The following is a 19,421-nucleotide window of genomic DNA, read 5'->3' as shown; positions in this document are numbered from 1 at the left end:
TTATTGAATCCACTTTTAAAGACTTCCTGGGGCCATCTTATCTAAAACCACCCCAAAGACTTCCTATCCCTCTTCCCTGCTTTATTTGTTAATCCATAGTTCTTAAGAACATAGTATGTATTTTACTTACTTATCCTGTTTATTGCCTGATGTCCCTAGTAGTATTTAAGCTCTACAGGGCTGGTATTTTTATCTGCTTTGGTCATTGCTTAGTATCCAGTGCCTAGAACAGTGTCTGGCACAGAGAAGACACTCAGAAAATTTTTCTTGAATAAATTGAATTTAGCAACTTCGGAAAGTCTAAAAGAGCAGTTTTATCTGAATAGTAAGGTCAGAAGGCAAATATTAATGAGGAAAGAAGTAAATGTGAGGGAAGGAAACAGAAATACAAAGTGTAGTCTATTTTTAAAGAGCTCTACAGAGTACTAAAATAATTAATCGTAGAGATTAACTAGCACCTCAATCTATCAATCTATATTTCTTCCATGGCCAATAACTTCTAAATAGAAAAGATAAAAATTAAAGTGGAACAGAGATTTTCAAGGGAAGAGGGACTATTAGCCTTTTTTTATATTCTTTTACATATTTATCCAAAAATACCAAAGAAAGGAGATTGGCGGGGAAGAAAAGGGAACAGAAGTTACTCAGAGCTCGCAGGCATCTTGAATAAAAGAGCCATATTACAAAATCTGATCTAAAAAAACAATCTGACCTTTGGGGGGAAAATCATTCCAACATCTGTGGCAATTCAAACAGAAAATGAACTTGATTTTCAAAGCGAGCCCCGTGGCAGGTATTCACTTAATGGTGACTACGTAATTCTCTTAACTGGGGGAACTGATGATGTTTCCTAGGTCCACATACCCGCTGTTCCAGTTCACAGGAACCAGAGCACTGAATGCAGATAACAGAGCAGCTTACAGTGGCTCTCACTCTCTTTGCAAAGCATAACAAACATACCTTCTATTTTTATCATATAAAATGTTTTCTTCAGGACCTCACACATTGTCAGAAGCTCTGGTTTGAAGCTTAGGCCGAGAGGTCCAGGGTCCCAAAGCAGCTGCTTACCCAGTTGTAGCCAGATCATTACTCTCCTTGGAGCCATCTTCATCTGCAAAAAGGGGTGGCAGGGTGGAGCTAGTCATCAAGGTTTCCATCTCTCTAAAAGGAAGAGAGGATAAGAAAATAATGATATTGCCTTAATTACTTCCAGTTGAAGTTCCATTAATTTAAGCGCCAGCCTTCCCTAAACTTATCACACCAGCAGCAGAATAGAAACTGACCTCAATATTTATTTTCTTGACTTGGACATGACAATTTAAACTCTGGTTAATGAGCTCTTGACTTTGGTCTTACCGAAGGACCAGACTAAAAAGAGTTAGATTTTAATAAATGGGACACAGTTTGGAAATTCCTTTCTGTTCAAGCAGAATATCTTCAAAAGCATTCTTCATTTTCTGTAAAAACTGTTAAGCAGAATAACTCAGAAGCAGTGCGTCCCTGAACAAGTTATTCAGTGTCTTTGAGATACAGTTTTACCAGCTTAGACACAGACGAAATTGCTGACTTGACCCACAGGGTTACTGTGAGGATTAAGCTGAAAGAGTTTCATAAACAGAGAAAGGCTAAGATCCTAAGTACTTTGAGTATTATTATATAAAGCAAGGTATTGTTATTACAGCATTACTGGGTCTCGGTCCCAGATGAATCATCCTTAGATTAAATGGTAACAAACTGAGCCCTCCGAAAGGAAATAATGATGCAGAGGAAGTGGAGGCTGGAAGGCATACTGATGTGGTGCAGAGTCAAAGCAACCACACTTCCAGGTCAGAAATAAGCTCCGTATCCCCATGATGACCAACGGAAATAGCATGCACCTGGGTACAGGAAACTACTGAGCTTAATGGAAGGAAACCAAATAAATCACAAGAACCTGAGGTTATCAGACTGAAAGGATAAAAGGACAGAGTCACAAAGAGAGTCATTTCATTTAGCATATCACTACAAAGAGATTTTTTCCTTTCAAGGCTCACCACGAGGGCTTCACCCCACAGCTACAGGCAGTGACCTCCCATTCATCATGAAAGTGATAGTCAAACAAAACATTCAATAGTGACCCCAAACAGTAGCCACTTAAATGGAACTGGGAACCACTCAAGGAAAAGAGTACCTCAATCAAACGGGGAGAACTGAGAAGCAAATTATGAGGATTCATTTAGGAGCTCCCCCAGCAGTTATTTCAGGGGCTGCTGCTAAGGAGACCGAATGAAACCGCAGTGAAGGGGAAGGCACAGCAGCCCACGCAGAGCTAGGTGGGATTCAGCCCACGGAGGAGGAAACACCAAGACGCAGATGACGCCGCACCAAATTCTAAAGGTTGAGTACAGTCATTTTCTTCCAAAATGGTAACACTGACGGCTTACCTCTTATTCTTACTTATCTTCTTGTTTTTCCTCCTAAATTTGTTAGTTAGCAGACCAAGGTTCCTACACGGCTTACTGCAAACCCCCCCACCCCCCCAAAAAACAAAAAAAACCCCCGCATCTGTGGGTCCCTTACCCACTGCGGTGGGTAGAGCCTGGTAAGCAGAGAGAGGAACTTCAGACTCAATCAGTTTCTTCCACATGCAGGGATGCTTGCTCAATTCCTTCAAGGCAGGGGAGCTTACGAGGGGCTCTAACACGTACGGCAAAATTCCATTCGGGATGTTTTCTAGAATAATCCTGATGTAAGTGCACTTCATTTTAATTTAATTTTAACTCACATTATGCACATAGCAGATTAGAGCCTGGGCTTTAAGGACTGCTAATGTCGCCTTACCCTGATATTCATCTTATCAAAAACCCCACTAATCAATTAGATGCCATACAGTCTAATTGTAAACCTCAAGCAAACATTCAAATAGCCAGATATTTACTCCCAAACTTTGTAAGGAAGGACTCAGTTAGCTGGCTTCTTTTTAAACATCTTTCCTAACTGTAAATGGTCTTTCAAGACATTTAAGATTTAGCATCTGAAGCTTCTGGCATCCATCATACCTCAAAGGCAATATATTATCTGGCAGGGGCTGAATGAAGGGTCTTGTCATTCACTCTGCCAACATGACCCTCTCAGGGTGCTGCCCAGTTATCTTCAGTCATTGTTGATACTGGGAAGCAGCTGGACAACACAACCTTAGCAACATATAAACAGATCATATAAACAAAGGAAGCTGAGAGAACATAAGTTTCTTGCCCCCCCTTTTTTTTCTTAAGTTGGTTTTATGCAACCCATGTGGCTTCAGATATACTTTCTCTAGTGTTACTTAGTAGTTAGGTCCTTAAGAAATGAGTAATAAAGTGGGTGGAGGGTTAAGGGGCCAAGATCAACAAAAGAAGGAAATAAGGAAAAAGTCCGGTGAAACCCAAAGGCCTCTAAACTAGTCCAATAAGTTGGAAAAGAAAACGATTCCCAAGAACATGGCTGGGTTCCTGCAAGAATCTGCTTTCATATGGTCCATGAGGGGGTGATTCAAAGTGAATCACGGCTACTAAGCCACTGACTGCCAAAAAGCCTTTCGGTGTAGCATCTGATAGTGTCCCAGTACAGAGGTCACACTGAACTTTGAAATTCTATGTGAAGCACTTAAGAAATGTAATGAATGCTGCTCTGGAAGGGGAAAGAAGAGAAATATGCACAAAGTCAAAGCAATATACAAATCTGGTTTTCCACTGCAGTTTACATAAGTAAGCATAACACACAGATGTTTCCTTGCAGATGGGACCTCCCAGTGAAGGCTTCTACCTGGAGGCATCAAAAAAGAGCATTACTTTGGGGCTTACACTTTGAACGAGGGTCTAGACTGTAGCTCTGAAAATCCTAAAATACCCTCGAACACTAGCCACTCACTGAAAAAAAAAAAAAAAGAAAAAAGAAAGAAAGATATATAAAACATGGTGCCAATTTAAAGATATTTTAATGACAATAATAAAAATTATAATGACAATTATAGTAAGTACACTAGATATTTATTGGGCAATCAACACATTTTCTCCCTGTAGTAAATATGGAGCACCAAATCATATTCAGAACACTGCATGGTCAACAGAGGTGGAGTTTAAAATGTTCCTCAACTAAGATTTTCCTAGTAACCCTTCCCAACAAGAGGGATGATCTCAACAATGAGACTACATTATTCCAAATGTGTTGGACAGTTGCTGGAAGCCTAATTTGTACTTAGGTTTTCTGGGGTTGGCTATTTTCAAGTGCCCTTTCCTTACTTTTGTATGTTAATCTCACTTCATTAAGTTCTTTCATGGAGAGGCACTATATTCCCTCCTCATCACATACCTCAGAGTTGAGAGGAGAGATTCTGCCCTCATTTTCCACACTAAAAGCCTTATGTAAAACTCCCAGTTCTTTAAAAAATCATGTTGTCTGTCCAACCAGCCTCAAATTCAAGTCTTTTTGACCACTATTCCCTATCATTTCAGCTCTCTCAATTACTTCTACTACAACTGACCTCTAACCACGCAAACCTCTATTCACTGGCCCTTGATTTTCCCTTCTCTGTCCAGCTTAGATTCCATGGCCACATTTCAAATATTCTTTTGTCAACACTCTCAAATTCTTTGCCTTGCCACTCCTTTTACACCTCAGATATAGATCAATTCTGAGTTTTAGCTCAAGATGGTGTTGGAGAAAAGTCACAAAGGATGCTCCTGTAAATTTATCTAACCACAAGTAGGCCCTCAATGTTCTCAGCAGTCATTCTACATTTTCTTAGGATCTTCCCCAAATGCCATAACAGCTCTGACAAACTTTTCCAACCAATTCAAACCTAAGTCACTCAAACCCTCCCACTCACCCTCCTCTCTTTACACTCCCTATCCCTGACTCACATCAAAGGCCACCCGAAGTTGCTTTTTTAAACATATAAATCACATACCATAAAATTCATCCCTTAAAACATACAATTCAGTGGCTTTTATATATTTATAAGGCTATCCATACAATCAACACCATGATGATTTTAGAACATTTTCATCACCCCCAAAAGAAACTTGGTACCCACTAGCAGTTACTCTTCATTCTCCCCTTCTCCTAGGCCTGGGTAACTACTAATCTCCTTTCTGTCTTTATGGCTATATACCTGTTCTGAACATCTCATATAAATGGAATCATACATGATGTGGCCTTTTGTGTCTGGCTCCTTTTGTTAGGCATAAAGGTGTTTATCACACAGCTTCATCACGCTGTAGCATCAGCATTTCATTCTTTTTTATGGATGAGTAACATTCCATTGCATGGCTACACCACATTTTGCTTATCCATTTTCAGCTGACAGACCTAGGTTAGTTCTACTTTTTGGTCACTATGAATCATGCTGTTTATGAACATTTGTGTACAAGTTTTCTTGTGGACGTGTTTTCAGTTCTCCTGGGCATATATCTAGGAATGGAATCACTGGGTCATATGGTAACTCCACATTTAACATTTTGAGGAGCTGCCAACGTGTCTTCCAAAGCATCTGTGCATTTTATGTTCCTCCTAACAATATAAGAGAGTTCCAAATTCTCCATATTCTTACCACATTTTTTTAGGAATGCTAAGGAAATATCAATTCTAGCCCTTCTAGCTTTCCACATGGGTTAAGGGAAACATACAACTCCAGCTCCCTCCAGCCATCCTGTCTCACCTAAAGGGAGGAAAAAAAAAGAAAAACCCTGAGAAGCATGAGAGGTTACAGTCCAGGGGCAGAGGCTCACCAAAAGACTGAGACCTAATGCTAAGACTATAGAATGCTTCTCCCTCTACCCTTACCACTACATTACTGAAGGCCTATGTACCACAGTTCCTTCTATCCAGTATATCATGTCAACTCTTCAACAAAAAAATTACAAGGCATACTGGAAGAAAAAAAACACAGTTTGAAGAGACTGAACAAGTAATCTATGGCATGAATACTGAAGTTTTCAGACCAGAACATTTTAAAATTATAAGTTCAGGGCTTTAATGGAAAATGTAGACAATGCAGGAAGAGACAGATAATATAAAATATAAACAGATAAAAGAGAGATGGACATTCTAAGAAAGAATCAAAAAGAAATGCTGGAGATAAAAAAAACACTGACACATAAATGAATATTTTTAATGGGTTTATTAGTAGACTGGACATAGCTGAGGATAGATACTCTGAATTTGATAATATGACAAGAGAAATTTCTAAAACAGAAAAGCAAAGAGAAAACAGACTGGAATCAACAAAAGGACAGATTATCCAAAACCTGGAGTGACTACAAAAGCTGTAACATACATATAATGGGAATAGCAGTAGAGGAGAGAAAAGAACAAAAGCAGTATTTGAAGCAACAGTGACAGAATTCCTCCAAATTAATATCAAACAATAGTCCACAGGTCCAAGAGACTCAGAGAACATCAAACAGGATAATGTAAAAAATAAACAAAAAAGCTTTAGTAAAAAAAAAAAAAAAAATCATACTCAAACTTCAGGAAATCAAAGATAAAGAAAAAAATCTTGAAAGAAGCTAGAATAGAGGGAAGGCTGCAAAGAGGGTGGACAGACCCTACACTCACCTTGTCCCATGAATACAACTAGACAATACTCACATCAGTATAAATAACCCAGAAAAACACCTGCAGACTGGGAGAACAAACCTCCACAATTAAAGATAGAGAACAGGCCATACTGAAGAGGGTAGGAAGGGTGGAGATGTGGTGGGGGCCGAACTACTGGTGCTTGTCTGTTGAGGAGGGTGGTAGGGGGAAGTGAGCTTCAGGCTAGGAGAGAGAAAGAAACAAACCGTGACACTGGGAAGCCTGCAGGAGGAAGATGAACCCCTATAACATTTGGCTTTGAAAGTGAGAAAGGCCAAATTTCCTGAGTTCTTAAAAACAATGGGACTTAAAGCATGGAATTTAAAAAATCAATGGGTTCAGTTCTGGGAGAGCCTAGAGGGTTATAGGAAGCTGAGTCCCTACCCTTAAAGAGACAGCAAAACAAACAGCCAGCTGAAATACAGCATAGAAGCAGCAGTTTAAAGAATGCTTGGGGCATATGAGAGGGAGAGTAATTTACTCATTCCTGAGTGTGTCCTAGAGGGGTAGGGATCACTGAGGGACTTCTCCAGGAACTAAGGAGCTGGCAGGAGATACACAGCCACCTGCAGGAACCAGCACAGCAGGCGCACTCACTATTTACTACCTAAGTTGTTTACACAAACCCCACCATCATGTGCTTTGGTGGATCCATCCTTTCCAGTCAAGTCGGCCCAGTCCCAGCACTGCCAAGTCTACCTCCCTGAGAAGACTGTGCCAACATTGCATCCCCCAACCCACCTCCAATCCATGTGTTTTGCAGAGCCTCAGTTTTGGCAGTGGTAGAGGGCCTTGCGTGTCCTAGGTGAACCTTGTTAAAATTGCAACCCTGGGGCGCCTGGGTGGCTCAATGGGTTAAAGCCTCTGCCTTCGGCTCAGGTCATGATCCCAGGGTCCTGGGATCGAGTCCTGCACCGGGCTCTCTGCTCTGCAGGGAGCCTGCTTCCTCTGCTCTCTCTCTGCCTGCCTCTCTGCCTACTTGTGATCTCTGTCTGTCAAATAAATAAATAAAATCTTAAAAAAAAAATGCACACCCTGGCTGTGGACCAAATACTGTGCAAAAACAAGCAAAGAGAGTCTCTGTAGACAATTGGACTAAAGGAAAAAGTGGCCCAGACACAATAGTGGGACATATGCAACACGCACGGCAAACACCTCTTGAAGCACCAGGTCCTGGTAAACAAAGGACATTGACCTGCACAGCACTACAGGACCTCTTCTTCTTAAGTCCATTATTTTAAAGAGCAGGAGACATAGCTGACTTTCCTAACACACAGAAACAGACACAGAGCATTAGACAAAATGTGAGAGAGAAGTATGTCCCAACTGAAAGAAAAGGACACAACCACAGCAAGAAACCTAGGCTAAATGGATCCAAGTAATATGCCTGACAGGGAATTTAAAATAATGATCATAAAGATACTCACTATACTTGAGAAAAGAGTGGAGAACAACAGGGAGACCTTTGACAAAGAGATAAAAAAGAATCAGAGATGAAGAGCATAATAAATGAAATTAAAAATACACCAGATGGAATAAATTGCAGACTAGAAAAAGTAGAGGAATGAATTAACGATCTAGAAGACAGACTAATGGAAACTAATCAAGTTGAAAGGTGAGAGGAAAAAAATATGCAAAATGAGAACAGACTTAGGGAACTCAGTGACTCCACCAAGTGTAACATTTGCATTATAGAGATCCCAGGAGAAGAGGAGAGAGATAAGGGGACAGAAAATTTATTTGAAGAAATAATAGCTGAAAACTTTCCTAATCTGGGGAAGTAAACAGATACCTAGATCCAGGAGGCAGAGAGATTCCCCCACAAAATCAAACCAAGAAGGTCTACACCAAGGCATATAGTAAGTAAAATGTAAAAAAGTAATGATGAAAAGAGAAAATTTAAAAGCAACAGGAGAAAAGAAGAGAGTTATACACAAAGGAAACCCCATAAGACTCGAAGTGGTTTTTCAGCAAAAGTTTTTAGGCCAGAAGAAAGTGGCATGATACATTCAAAGTATCAAAAAAAAAAAAAAATTTGCAGTGAGGAATACATTATCCAGCAAGGATATCATTCAGACAGAAGGAGATATAAAGACTTTCTCAGACAAACAAAAGCTAAGAGTTTATGACCACTACAAGAGCCCCACAAGAAATGTAAAGGGGAATCTGTGAGTAGAAAGGAAAGGCCATAAGTAAGAGTAAGAAAGGTAGGAAATACAAAAGTAGTAAAAATAAGTATACTGGTAAAAATCACTCAAAAGATTCATAAAACAAAAGAATGTAAAATATGATAGCATATAGCTATAACATGCGGGAGGGAATAGAGGAAAGACTGGGTTCAAACTTAAGCAACCATCAACTTAATATAGACTGCTATATGCAGAAGATGTTATATAAAAACTTAATGGTAATGACAAATCAAAAACCAAACAGAGATACTCAAAGAAGAAAGAGAAAGGAACCCAAGTATATTACTAAAGAAGGCCAGCAAACTGTAAAAGAGAGGAAGAGAAGAAAGGATCAGATAAGAACTACAAAAACAATCACAAAACAGCTACCAAAATGGCAACAAATACCTATCCATCAATAATCACTTGGTGTATAAATGGACTAAATTCTCCAATCAAAAAACACAAGATGACAGAATGGATAAAAATCAAGACCCATCTGTACACTGCCTATAAGGGTCTCAATTCAGACGAAAAGACACATGCACATTGAAAATGAGGGGACAGAGGAACATGTATCATGCAAATGGATGTTGAAAGAAAGCTGGGGTAGCAATACTGATAAGGGACAAAACAGACTTTAAAACAAAGGCTTTAATAAGAGACAAATATATATATATTATATATATATAATTATTAAAGGGACAGTCCAACAATAAGTTATAACAATTATAATATTTATGTAACCAACATGGGAGTACCCAAATACATAAAACATTTAAAACAAACATAAAGGAACCAATCGATAGCAATATAATAAGAGTACAGACATTAACACCCCATTACATCAATGGACAGACCATCTGAAGAGAAATCAACACGGAAATAGTGGCTTTGAATAGCACACTAGACCAGATGGATATAACACATATATTCAGAACATTCCATGTGAAAAGAGCAGAATATAAATTCTTTTGAAATACACGTGGAACAATCTCCAGAACATATCACATATTAGGTCACAAAACAAATCTCAACAAATTCAAAAATATCTAAGTCATACTATGTAACTTTTCTGACCACAATGCTATGAAACTAGAAATCAACCATAAGAAAAAATCTAGGAAGAGCACAAATGGAAGCAAAGGAACATGCTACTAAATAATGACTGGGTCAACTAAGAAATCAAAGAAGAAATAAAAAATTACATGGAGAGAAATGAAAAGGAAAACACAATGCTCCAAAATCTTTGGAATGTAGGAAAAGCAGGTCTAAGAAGGAAGTTTATAGCAATACAGTCTTACCCCAAGATTAAAAAAAAAAAAAAATCTCGAATAAACCACCTGACCTACCTAAAGGATCTAGAGAAAGAACAAACAAAGCCCAAAACCAGAAGGAAAGAAATAATAAAGATTAGAGCAGAAATAAATGATATAGAAACCAAAAAAGAAGAAGAAGAAGAAGAAGAAGAAGAAGAAGAAATCTTTGAAACCAGAAGCTGTTTCTTTTTGAAAAGATAAAAGAACTGATAAACCTCCACCAGCCTCAAAAAAAGAGAGAACTCAAACAAACAAAATCACAAATGAAAGAGGAGAACTAACCAATAACACAGAAATACAAATGGTTGTAAGAGATTTATGACAAATTATATGCCAATAAATTACACAAACTTAAAAGAAATGGATAAATTCCTAAAAACATAACCTATCAAAACTGAAGCAGGAAGAAATAGAAAATTTAAACAGACTGATTACCAGGAATTTAAGAATCAGTTAATAAAAAAATCTCCCCTAAAACCAAAAAGTCCAGGACCAGACAGCTTCACAGATGAATTCTATCAAACATTTAAAGAAAAGCTAATACCTACTCTTCTCAAAGTTTTCCAAATATAGAAGAGGAAGGAAAACTTCTAAATTCATTTTGTGAGGTGAGCATTACCCTGATACCAAAATCAGGTAAAGACACCACAAAAAATGAAAACTAAAGCCAGTATCTCTGATGAACACAGATGTAGAAATCTTGAACAAAATACTAGCAAACTGAATCCAACAATATATTTAAAAAATCATTCACCACAATCAAGTGGGATTTATTCCCAGGATGCAAGGGTGGTTCAATATTCACAAATCAATCAATGTGATACATTGCATCAATAAGAGAAAGGATAGGGGTGCCTGGCCTGGTTCAATTGTACAACATGCATCTCCTGCTCTTGGGGCTGTGAGTTCGAGCCTCACATTGGATGCAGAGATTACTTAAAAATAAAATCTTAAAGAAAAATAAGAGAAAGGATAAAAAATATCATTTCAACAGATGCAGAAAAAGCTTTCATAAAGTACAATACCCACTTATGATATACACTCTCAATATAATAGGTTTACATGGGATATACCTCAATATAATAAGGGCCTTATATGAAAAATCCACATCTAACATCTTACTCAATGGGAAAAAAAAACAGCTTTTCTCCTAAGGTCAGGAACAAGAAAAGGATGTCAACTTACACCACTTTTATTCAACATAGTGGTGGAAGTCCTGGCCACAGCAATCAGACAAGGCATCCAAATTGGTGAGGAAGAAGTAAAACTTCTATAATTTGCAGATGATATGATACTATAAATAGAAAATGCTAAAGACTCCACAAAAAAAAAAATACTAGAACTGACAAATGAATTCAATGAAGCTACAGGATACAAAATCAATATATGAAACTCTGTTGCATTTCTATATACTAATAATGAAGCAGAAGAGAAATCAAGAAAAACAATCCCATTTACAATTGTACCCAATAATAAGATACATAAGAATAAACTTAACCAAAGTGGTGAAAGGCCTGTACTCTGAAAAGTATAAAACGGCTATGAAAGAAACTGAAGTTGATACAAAGAAATGGACATTCCATGCTCATGGATTTAACAAATATTGTTAAAAGTTCTATACTACCCAAAGCAATCTAGACATATAATGCAACCCCTATCAAAATACCACCAGCATTCTTCACAGAACTAGAACAAACAATGCTAAAATTTGTATGGAATCACGAAAAGACCCCAAATAGCCAAAACAGTCTTGAAAACAACAAAACTGGAGGTTTCACAATTCCAGACTTAAAGTTATATTACAAAGCTATTGCAATCAAAACAGTATGGTACTGGCACAAAAACAAACACAGACTAGAAAGGCCAGAAATAAACCCACAATTATATCATCAATTAATCTTCTACAAAGAGGCAAGAATATGCAATGGGAAAAAGACAGTCTCTTCAACGAATAGTCTTGGGAAAACTGGACAACTGTATGCAAAGGAATGAAACTAGACCACTTTCTTACACCATACATAAAAATAAACTCAGAATAGATTAAGCACCTAAATATGTGACCTGAAAACATAAAAATTCTAGAAAACAGGCAGTAATTTCTTTGACAATGGTCATAGCAACATCCTTTCTAGATAGGTCTCCTGGGGTAAGGAAACAAAAGCAAAAATAAAGTACTGGGACTACACCAAAATAAAAAACTTCTGCACAGTGAAGAAGAAAATCAACAAAACTAAAAGACAACCTGTTCAATGGAAGAAGATATTTGCATATATATTCTTCTGACATATCTGACATATCTGACAAAGGGCTAGTATCCAAAATATATAAAGATCTAATACAATTCGACATCAAAACTCCAAATAATCTAATTAAAAAGGAGAAGACATGAACAGACAGACATTTCTCCAAAGACATCCAGATGTCCAACAGACATATAAAAACTTGCTCAACATCATCATCAGTGAAATGTAAATCAAAACTACAATGAGATATTACCTGACATCTACCAGAATGGCTAAAATACAAAACTCAAGAAACAAGTGTTGGTGAGGATGTGGAAAAAAAGCAACACTTGTGCACTGTTGGTGGGAATGGCAAGCTGGTGTAGATACTGTGGGAAACAATATGGAGTTTCCTCTAAACGTTAAAAATAGAACTACCCTGTGACTCGGTAACCACACTACTGAGTATTATTAACCCAAAGAATGTGAGAACAGCATTTGAAGGGATATATGCCCCCCTATGTTTACTGCAGCATTACTGACAATAGTCAGACTATGAAAGTAGCCTAGTGCCCATCAATAGGTGAATGGATAAAGAAGATGAGGTGTATACATACAATGGAGTATTATTCAGGTATAAAAGAATGAAATCTTGCTATTTGCAGTGACTTGGATGGTCCTAGACAGTATAATGCTAAGCAAAATAAGCCAGTCAGAGAAGGACAAATACATGATTTCATTCATGCGGAATTTAAGAAGCAAAGCAAACAAGCAAAGGAAAAGAAAGAGAGAGAGTGAGAGGTAAACCAAGAGACTGACTCTTAACTCTTACAGAGAACAAACTGATGGTTACCAGAGGAGAGTTGGCTGGGGGGGATGAATGAAATAGTTGAAGGGCATTAGGAATGCACTTGTCTTGATGAACACTGATTAATGTATGGAAGGTTGGGTCACTACATTGTAGACGTGAAACTAATATAGCACTGTATGTTAAAATAAAACACTGGGTTTAAAATAAAATTGATCCACACACATATCCTGAGGGGGGAGGGGGTTAAGAAAGAAGCCAGCTTCTAAAAATACCTAACCTACAGAAGCAAAGATAATTATATCCAATCTCTCCTTAGAAAGTATGTAATCAAGAGAGGGGAATGAAATACAGGAAGCAGGGGCTCCTGGGTGGCTCAGTGGGTTAAAGCCTCAGCCTTTGGCTCAAGTCGTGATCCCAGGGTCCTGGGATAGAGTCCTGCATTGGGCTCTCTGCTCAGCAGGGAGCCTGCTTCCTCCTCTCTCTCTCTCTCTGCCTGCCTCTCTGCATACTTGTGATCTCTGTCTGTCAAATAAAAATATACGAAGCATTGAGAGAAAAAAAAACAACAGCCTAAATTTCTGTATCCTGTGATATGATCTACAAAAGTGAGGGAGAAACAAAAATTTTCACAAAGAAAAATTGAAGGATTTGTTTCCAGTAGACCTGCCTTGAAAGTGAAAAAAAAAAAAAAAAAGTAAAAAAGAAAGAAGTAAAAATGTTCTTCAAAAAGAAGAAAAAAATGACACTGGTCCGAAACTTGGACCCACATAAGGAAAGGAAGACCACTGGAAAATGAGTAAGTGAGGGCAAAATAAAAAGGTTTATTTTTCTTATTCTTAATTGATCTAACAGATAACAGCTTCTTTAAAGTAATAACAGCAACAGTGTATTTGATTATGTACGCTTACACACACACACTTATGTAAAATAAATGGCAGTAATGATACAAGGGCTGAGAAAAAAGAATTAGGAGTATTTTGCTATTATATGGTACTTGAACTACCCATGAATGGAACAGTGTTATTTGAAAGTAGACTTGGAGTAGTTTTAAAATATTGCAAACTCTAGGGCAACCACTTAAAAAAAAAGTAAAAAATAGAAATAGAATTGATATGGTTAAGAAAGGAGAGAAAATGGAATAAAAAATGCTCAATTAAAACCACCAAAGGCAGGAACTTTCCAGAACGCTCGGTGAGACGCGGAGGAGCGGCAGCTACCCGAGCTGCGCCCAGCAACGCACTCCTTCCCGCTCCCCCACATCGGCCTCGGCCCTCTCACCGAAAATGGTGAAAGAAACCACTTATTATGATGTTTTGGGGGTCAAACCCAATGCTACCCAAGAAGAACTGAAAAAGGCCTACAGGAAACTGGCTTTGAAGTACCACCCTGATAAGAATCCAAATGAAGGAGAGAAGTTTAAACAGATTTCTCAAGCTTATGAAGTACTCTCTGATGCAAAGAAAAGGGAATTATATGACAAAGGAGGTGAACAGGCAATTAAAGAAGGTGGAGCTGGTGGTGGTTTTGGCTCCCCCATGGACATCTTTGATATGTTTTTTGGAGGAGGAGGAAGAATGCAGAGAGAAAGGAGAGGTAAAAATGTTGTGCATCAGCTCTCAGTAACCTTAGAAGATTTATATAATGGTGTAACAAGAAAAATAGCTCTGCAAAAGAATGTGATTTGCGATAAATATGAAGGCCGAGGTGGTAAGAAAGGAGCAGTTGAGTGTTGTCCCAATTGCCGAGGTACTGGAATGCAAATAAGAATTCATCAGATAGGACCTGGAATGGTTCAGCAAATTCAGTCTGTGTGCATGGAGTGCCAGGGCCATGGGGAACCAATCAGTCCTAAAGATAGATGTAAAAGCTGCAATGGAAGGAAGATAGTTCGAGAGAAGATTCTAGAAGTTCATATTGACAAAGGCATGAAAGATGGCCAGAAGATAACATTCCATGGTGAGGGAGACCAAGAACCAGGACTGGAACCAGGAGATATTATCATTGTTTTAGATCAGAAGGACCATGCTGTTTTTACTCGGCGAGAAGACCTTTTCATGTATATGGACATACAGCTGGTTGAAGCACTGTGCGGTTTTCAAAAGTCAATATCTACTCTTGACAACCGAACCATTGTCATCACCTCTCATCCAGGTCAAATTGTAAAGCATAGAGATATCAAATGTGTGCTAAATGAAGGCATGCCAATTTATCATAGGCCATATGAGAAGGGTCGCCTCATCATCAAATTTAAGGTAAATTTTCCTGAGAATGGCTTTCTGTCTCCTGATAAACTCTCTTTGCTGGAAAAACTCCTACCTGAGAGGAAGGAAGTAGAAGAGACTGATGAAATGGACCAGGTAGAACTGGTGGACTTTGATCCAAATCAGGAAAGACGGCGCCATTACAATGGGGAAGCATATGAGGATGATGAACATCATCCCGGGGGTGGTGTTCAGTGTCAGACCTCTTAATGGGGCCAGTGAATAACACTGCTGGCATTTTATGTGCAGTAGTGAATGAGTGAAGGACTATAATCATAGCTCACTACTTGCTATTGTTTTTGTTTTAATATTCAACTATAGTAGTGTTTTAAAAGTTAAATGAAGAATAAACTCAAATATAAAAGCTCAAAAAAAAAAAAAAAAACACCAAAGGCAGAAAAGGTGTGGAACATAAAAAAGGAAAAAAATAAAAAAGGAACAAAGAATAATGGCAACAAATAGAAACCAGTAATGAAGATGACAGACATTAATCTAATTATATTAATAACTGCCTTACATGTCAATGTTCTAAATACACAACTGAAAGACAGAGATGGTCAGAGTGAATGAAACACGTTTCAACTATATGATGTCTAATAAGGAACCCACTTTAAATATATAGACACACATACATTAAAAATGAAGGAATGGGAAATGATATAACACCAATCAAAAGAAAGCAAGAGTAGCTATATTAATTTCAGACAGAGCAGACTTCAGAGCAAAGAAGTCATCAGGAATAGAGGGACAATGCCAGGGGATGATACTCAGGGAAGACGTAATAATTTTTAATGTTTATATGTCTAACTACAGAGTGTCAAAATGTGTGAGGCAAAAACTGATAAAAGTGCAAGGAGAAATAGATGAATCCACCATTATAGTTGGAGACTTTAACACCCCTCTAAGAGAAAGAGACATATCGAGAAGATAGAAAATCAGTAAGGATGTAGATGAACCCAACAGTTCCACCAATCAACTGGATATACAGATGGCAAGTATCTATATGAAAAGATGTTCAATATCACGTCATTAAGGAACTGAAAAGTGAGACAACGAACTACCAATACATAGCTACTAGGTACGGTTAAAACCTGTAACGGTTAACTAATACTAATACGGTTAAAATCCGTAACATTGACGACACCAAATGCCGATGTGGATTTAGGACAAGAATTCTATCCACTGCTGGTGGGAATGAATGTAAAAAAGGTACAGCCACTACGAAGACAGTTTGACAGTTTCTTACAAAAGTACATTCTTATCAACAATTGAGTTCCTTGGTATTTACACAAAGGAAGTGAAAACTTACATCCACTAAAAACCTGCACATGAATGTTTACGGCAGCTTTATTCGTAACATCAAAATTTGGATGCAACCATGTCTTTCAGTTGCTAAGTGGATAAACAAACTGTAATACATACTGATAACGGAATATTATTCAGTGCTAAAAATAAGTGAGTTATCAAGCCATGAGAAGACATGGAATAAACGTAAATGAATACTACTAAGTGAAAGAAGTCAATCGTAAAAGGTTACGTATGATATGATTCCATCCATACGACATCCAGATTAGGCAAAATATGGAAACAGTAAAAAGACAATGACTGCCAGGGTTAGAGGGGAAGCAGGGGTGAACAGACAGAATACAAAGGATTTTTAGGGGAGTGAAACTATTCAGCACAATACCACAATTGTGGATATATAATCATTCGTTTGTCAAATCCCACAGAAGGTACCACACCAAGAGTGAACCCTAATGTAAACTAGCGTTTTGGGTGATGATTGTGTTAATTAAGCTCACTGATGTAACAAATATATGGTGTTGGCTGGAGATGTTGATGGTGGAGGGGAGTATGGCATGTGTGAGGACAGGGAATATGTGCGAATTCTTTGTACTTTCTGCTTGATTTTGTTGTGAACCTAAAACGTCTATAAAACATAAAGTTTATTAATTAAAAATTATCATAAATATTATATATTATAATATGCAATTTATAGTAAGATAGACCTGCTATAATCATGCTTAAGAATAAATACAACTGATTTTGATATGCGTGCAATTTAACTAGAGTAGGTGAAAGCACAAAGGCTTACTAGAGAACAGTCTACCAGCTGTGAACATTAAGCTAAGAGCAGTCAGAAGGCTGTAAGCATTAATCAATATGTTTTACAGAGGGAATAAGAACACTGGCTAATCCCATCAGGCAGTTAACTGGGGTTCAGTTAAGTGAAATTCAGTTAAGAACTCTTTCACTGCCGGTTTTGATACGGGAGATGAGAAGGAAAAAGATAATACCTTTTTTTTTTTTTTAAGATGGGGTAGTTAGTATGGGGGCGAGAACTGACATATACATATAAGGCTTAGGGTTACTTCAAGATAAGGGCATAAGGAGGTGTGTGTTAGGCTGGGGGTTTGGTGGGGGCTCTCTATTCCTAAAATCTAGAGCCTATGCTCCTGTAAGTATAAATATTAATTTATACATATACATTTTTAAGATTTACCTTTTTAAGAAAGAGTGTGAGCACCAGGAGGGGCAGAGGCAGAGGGAGAATCTCCAGCAGACTCCCCACTTAGTGTGGAGCCAGATCTCACCACCCTGAGATTGACCTGCACCGAAATTTAAGAGTTGGATGCTTTATCAACTGAGCCACTCAGTCACTCCTATTATTAATTTTTAAAAATGTTGGTAAGGTAGGGACGCCCGGGTGACTCAGTTGGTTAGGCAGCTGTCTTCGGCTCGGGTCATGATCCCCCATAGTCTGGAATCAAATCTCACATCGGACTCCTTGCTCAGCAGGAAGCCTGCTTCTCCCTCTGCCTCTGCCTGCCAATCTGCCTGCTAGCATCCTCTCTCTCTCTGACAAAGTCTTTTAAAAAAAAATGTTGGTAGGGTAGTGTAGGAAATATTAGCTTTTATTTATGGGGGTGGGGGGGCAGGGGCACAAGCAGGGGAGCAGCGGGCAGAGGGAGAGGCTGGCTCCTTGCTCAGCAGGGAGCCCAATGCAGGACTTGATCCTAGCACCCTGGGATTGTGACCTGAGCCCAAGGCAAACACTTAACCAACAGAGCCACCTAAGCATCCCATGCGTAGGAATTAAACAATAAAGAAATGGATTCATTCACAGAACAAATATTTTTTACTTTTTTTTTCTAATCAATTTTATTTTTATTTTTTAAATAAACATATATATTTTTAACCCCAGGGGCACAGGTCTGTGAATTGCCAGGTTTACACACTTCACAGCACTCACCATAGCACATATCCTCCCCAATGTCCATAACCACACCCCCCTCTCCCGACCCCCCTCCCCGAAGCAACACTGTTTGTTTTGTGAGATTAAGAGTCACTTATGGTTTGTCTCCCTCCTGATCCTATCTTGTTTCCTATCTTGTTTCATTTATTCTTTTCCTACCCCCCCCAGCCCCCCATGTTGAGTCTCTACTTTCTCATATCAGGGAGATCATATGATCGTTGTCTTTCTCCGACTGACTTATTTCACTAAGCATGATACCCTCTAGTTCCATCCATGTTGCAAATGGCAAGATTTCATTTCTTTTGATGGCTGCATAGTATTCCATTGTGTATATATACCACATCTTCTTGATCCATTCATCTGTTGATGGGGCTCTAGGTTCTTTCCATAGTTTGACTATTGTGGACATTGCTGCTATAAACATTCGGATGCACGTTGCCCCTTCAGATCACTACGTTTGTATCTTTAGGGTAAATACCCAGTAGTACAACTGCTGGGTCATAGGGTAGCTCTATTGTCAACTTTTTGAGGAACCTCCATGCTGTTTTCCAGAGTGGTTGCACTAGCTTGCATTCCCACCAATAGTGTAGGAGGGTTCCCCTTTCTCCGCAACCTTGCCAGCACACAGAACAAATATTTATTGAGTATCTAGCATTTGAGGCACTTTCTGTGTACTGGGATAGAAGCAGTGATCAAAACAGGCCCAAAATCCCTGCCCTCACACAGCTCACAGTACACTGGGACAGAGAGACAAAAAACAAGATTAAAAAAAAAGTAAAACAAATAA

General features: G+C 38.4%; 2 protein-coding genes across 4 annotated transcripts in view; one reads left to right on the top strand and one right to left on the bottom strand.

Annotated features, from left to right (window-relative positions):
* The window catches only part of HMG20A (high mobility group 20A), a 90,061-nt gene that overhangs the window by 36,734 nt on the left and 33,906 nt on the right, over nucleotides 1-19,421 (bottom strand). For all 3 annotated transcript variants that reach the window (XM_059371773.1, XM_059371772.1, XM_059371774.1), the window contains exon 2: nucleotides 1,069-1,161. In XM_059371773.1, the coding sequence (XP_059227756.1) occupies nucleotides 1,069-1,157 (89 nt within the window). In that variant the 5' untranslated portion in view covers nucleotides 1,158-1,161. The remainder of the gene's footprint in view (nucleotides 1-1,068; nucleotides 1,162-19,421) is intronic.
* LOC132029125 (dnaJ homolog subfamily A member 1-like) lies at nucleotides 14,386-15,775 on the top strand. Its single transcript, XM_059418494.1, has one exon. It carries the CDS (start codon nucleotides 14,401-14,403, stop codon nucleotides 15,586-15,588), a length of 1,188 nt encoding a protein of 395 aa, XP_059274477.1. The 5' UTR covers nucleotides 14,386-14,400; the 3' UTR covers nucleotides 15,589-15,775.

Source organism: Mustela nigripes, chromosome 13 (assembly GCF_022355385.1).
Source record: "Mustela nigripes isolate SB6536 chromosome 13, MUSNIG.SB6536, whole genome shotgun sequence".
NCBI lineage: Eukaryota > Metazoa > Chordata > Mammalia > Carnivora > Mustelidae > Mustela > Mustela nigripes.
Note: the sequence above shows the minus strand (reverse complement) of the source record. Positions and strands in the feature narration are given on the sequence as shown.

Excerpts from the sequence above, each read along its gene's own strand:
- LOC132029125 (XM_059418494.1), top strand. The coding sequence starts at position 14,401 with ATGGTGAAAGAAACCACTTATTATGATGTTTTGGGGGTCAAACCCAAT.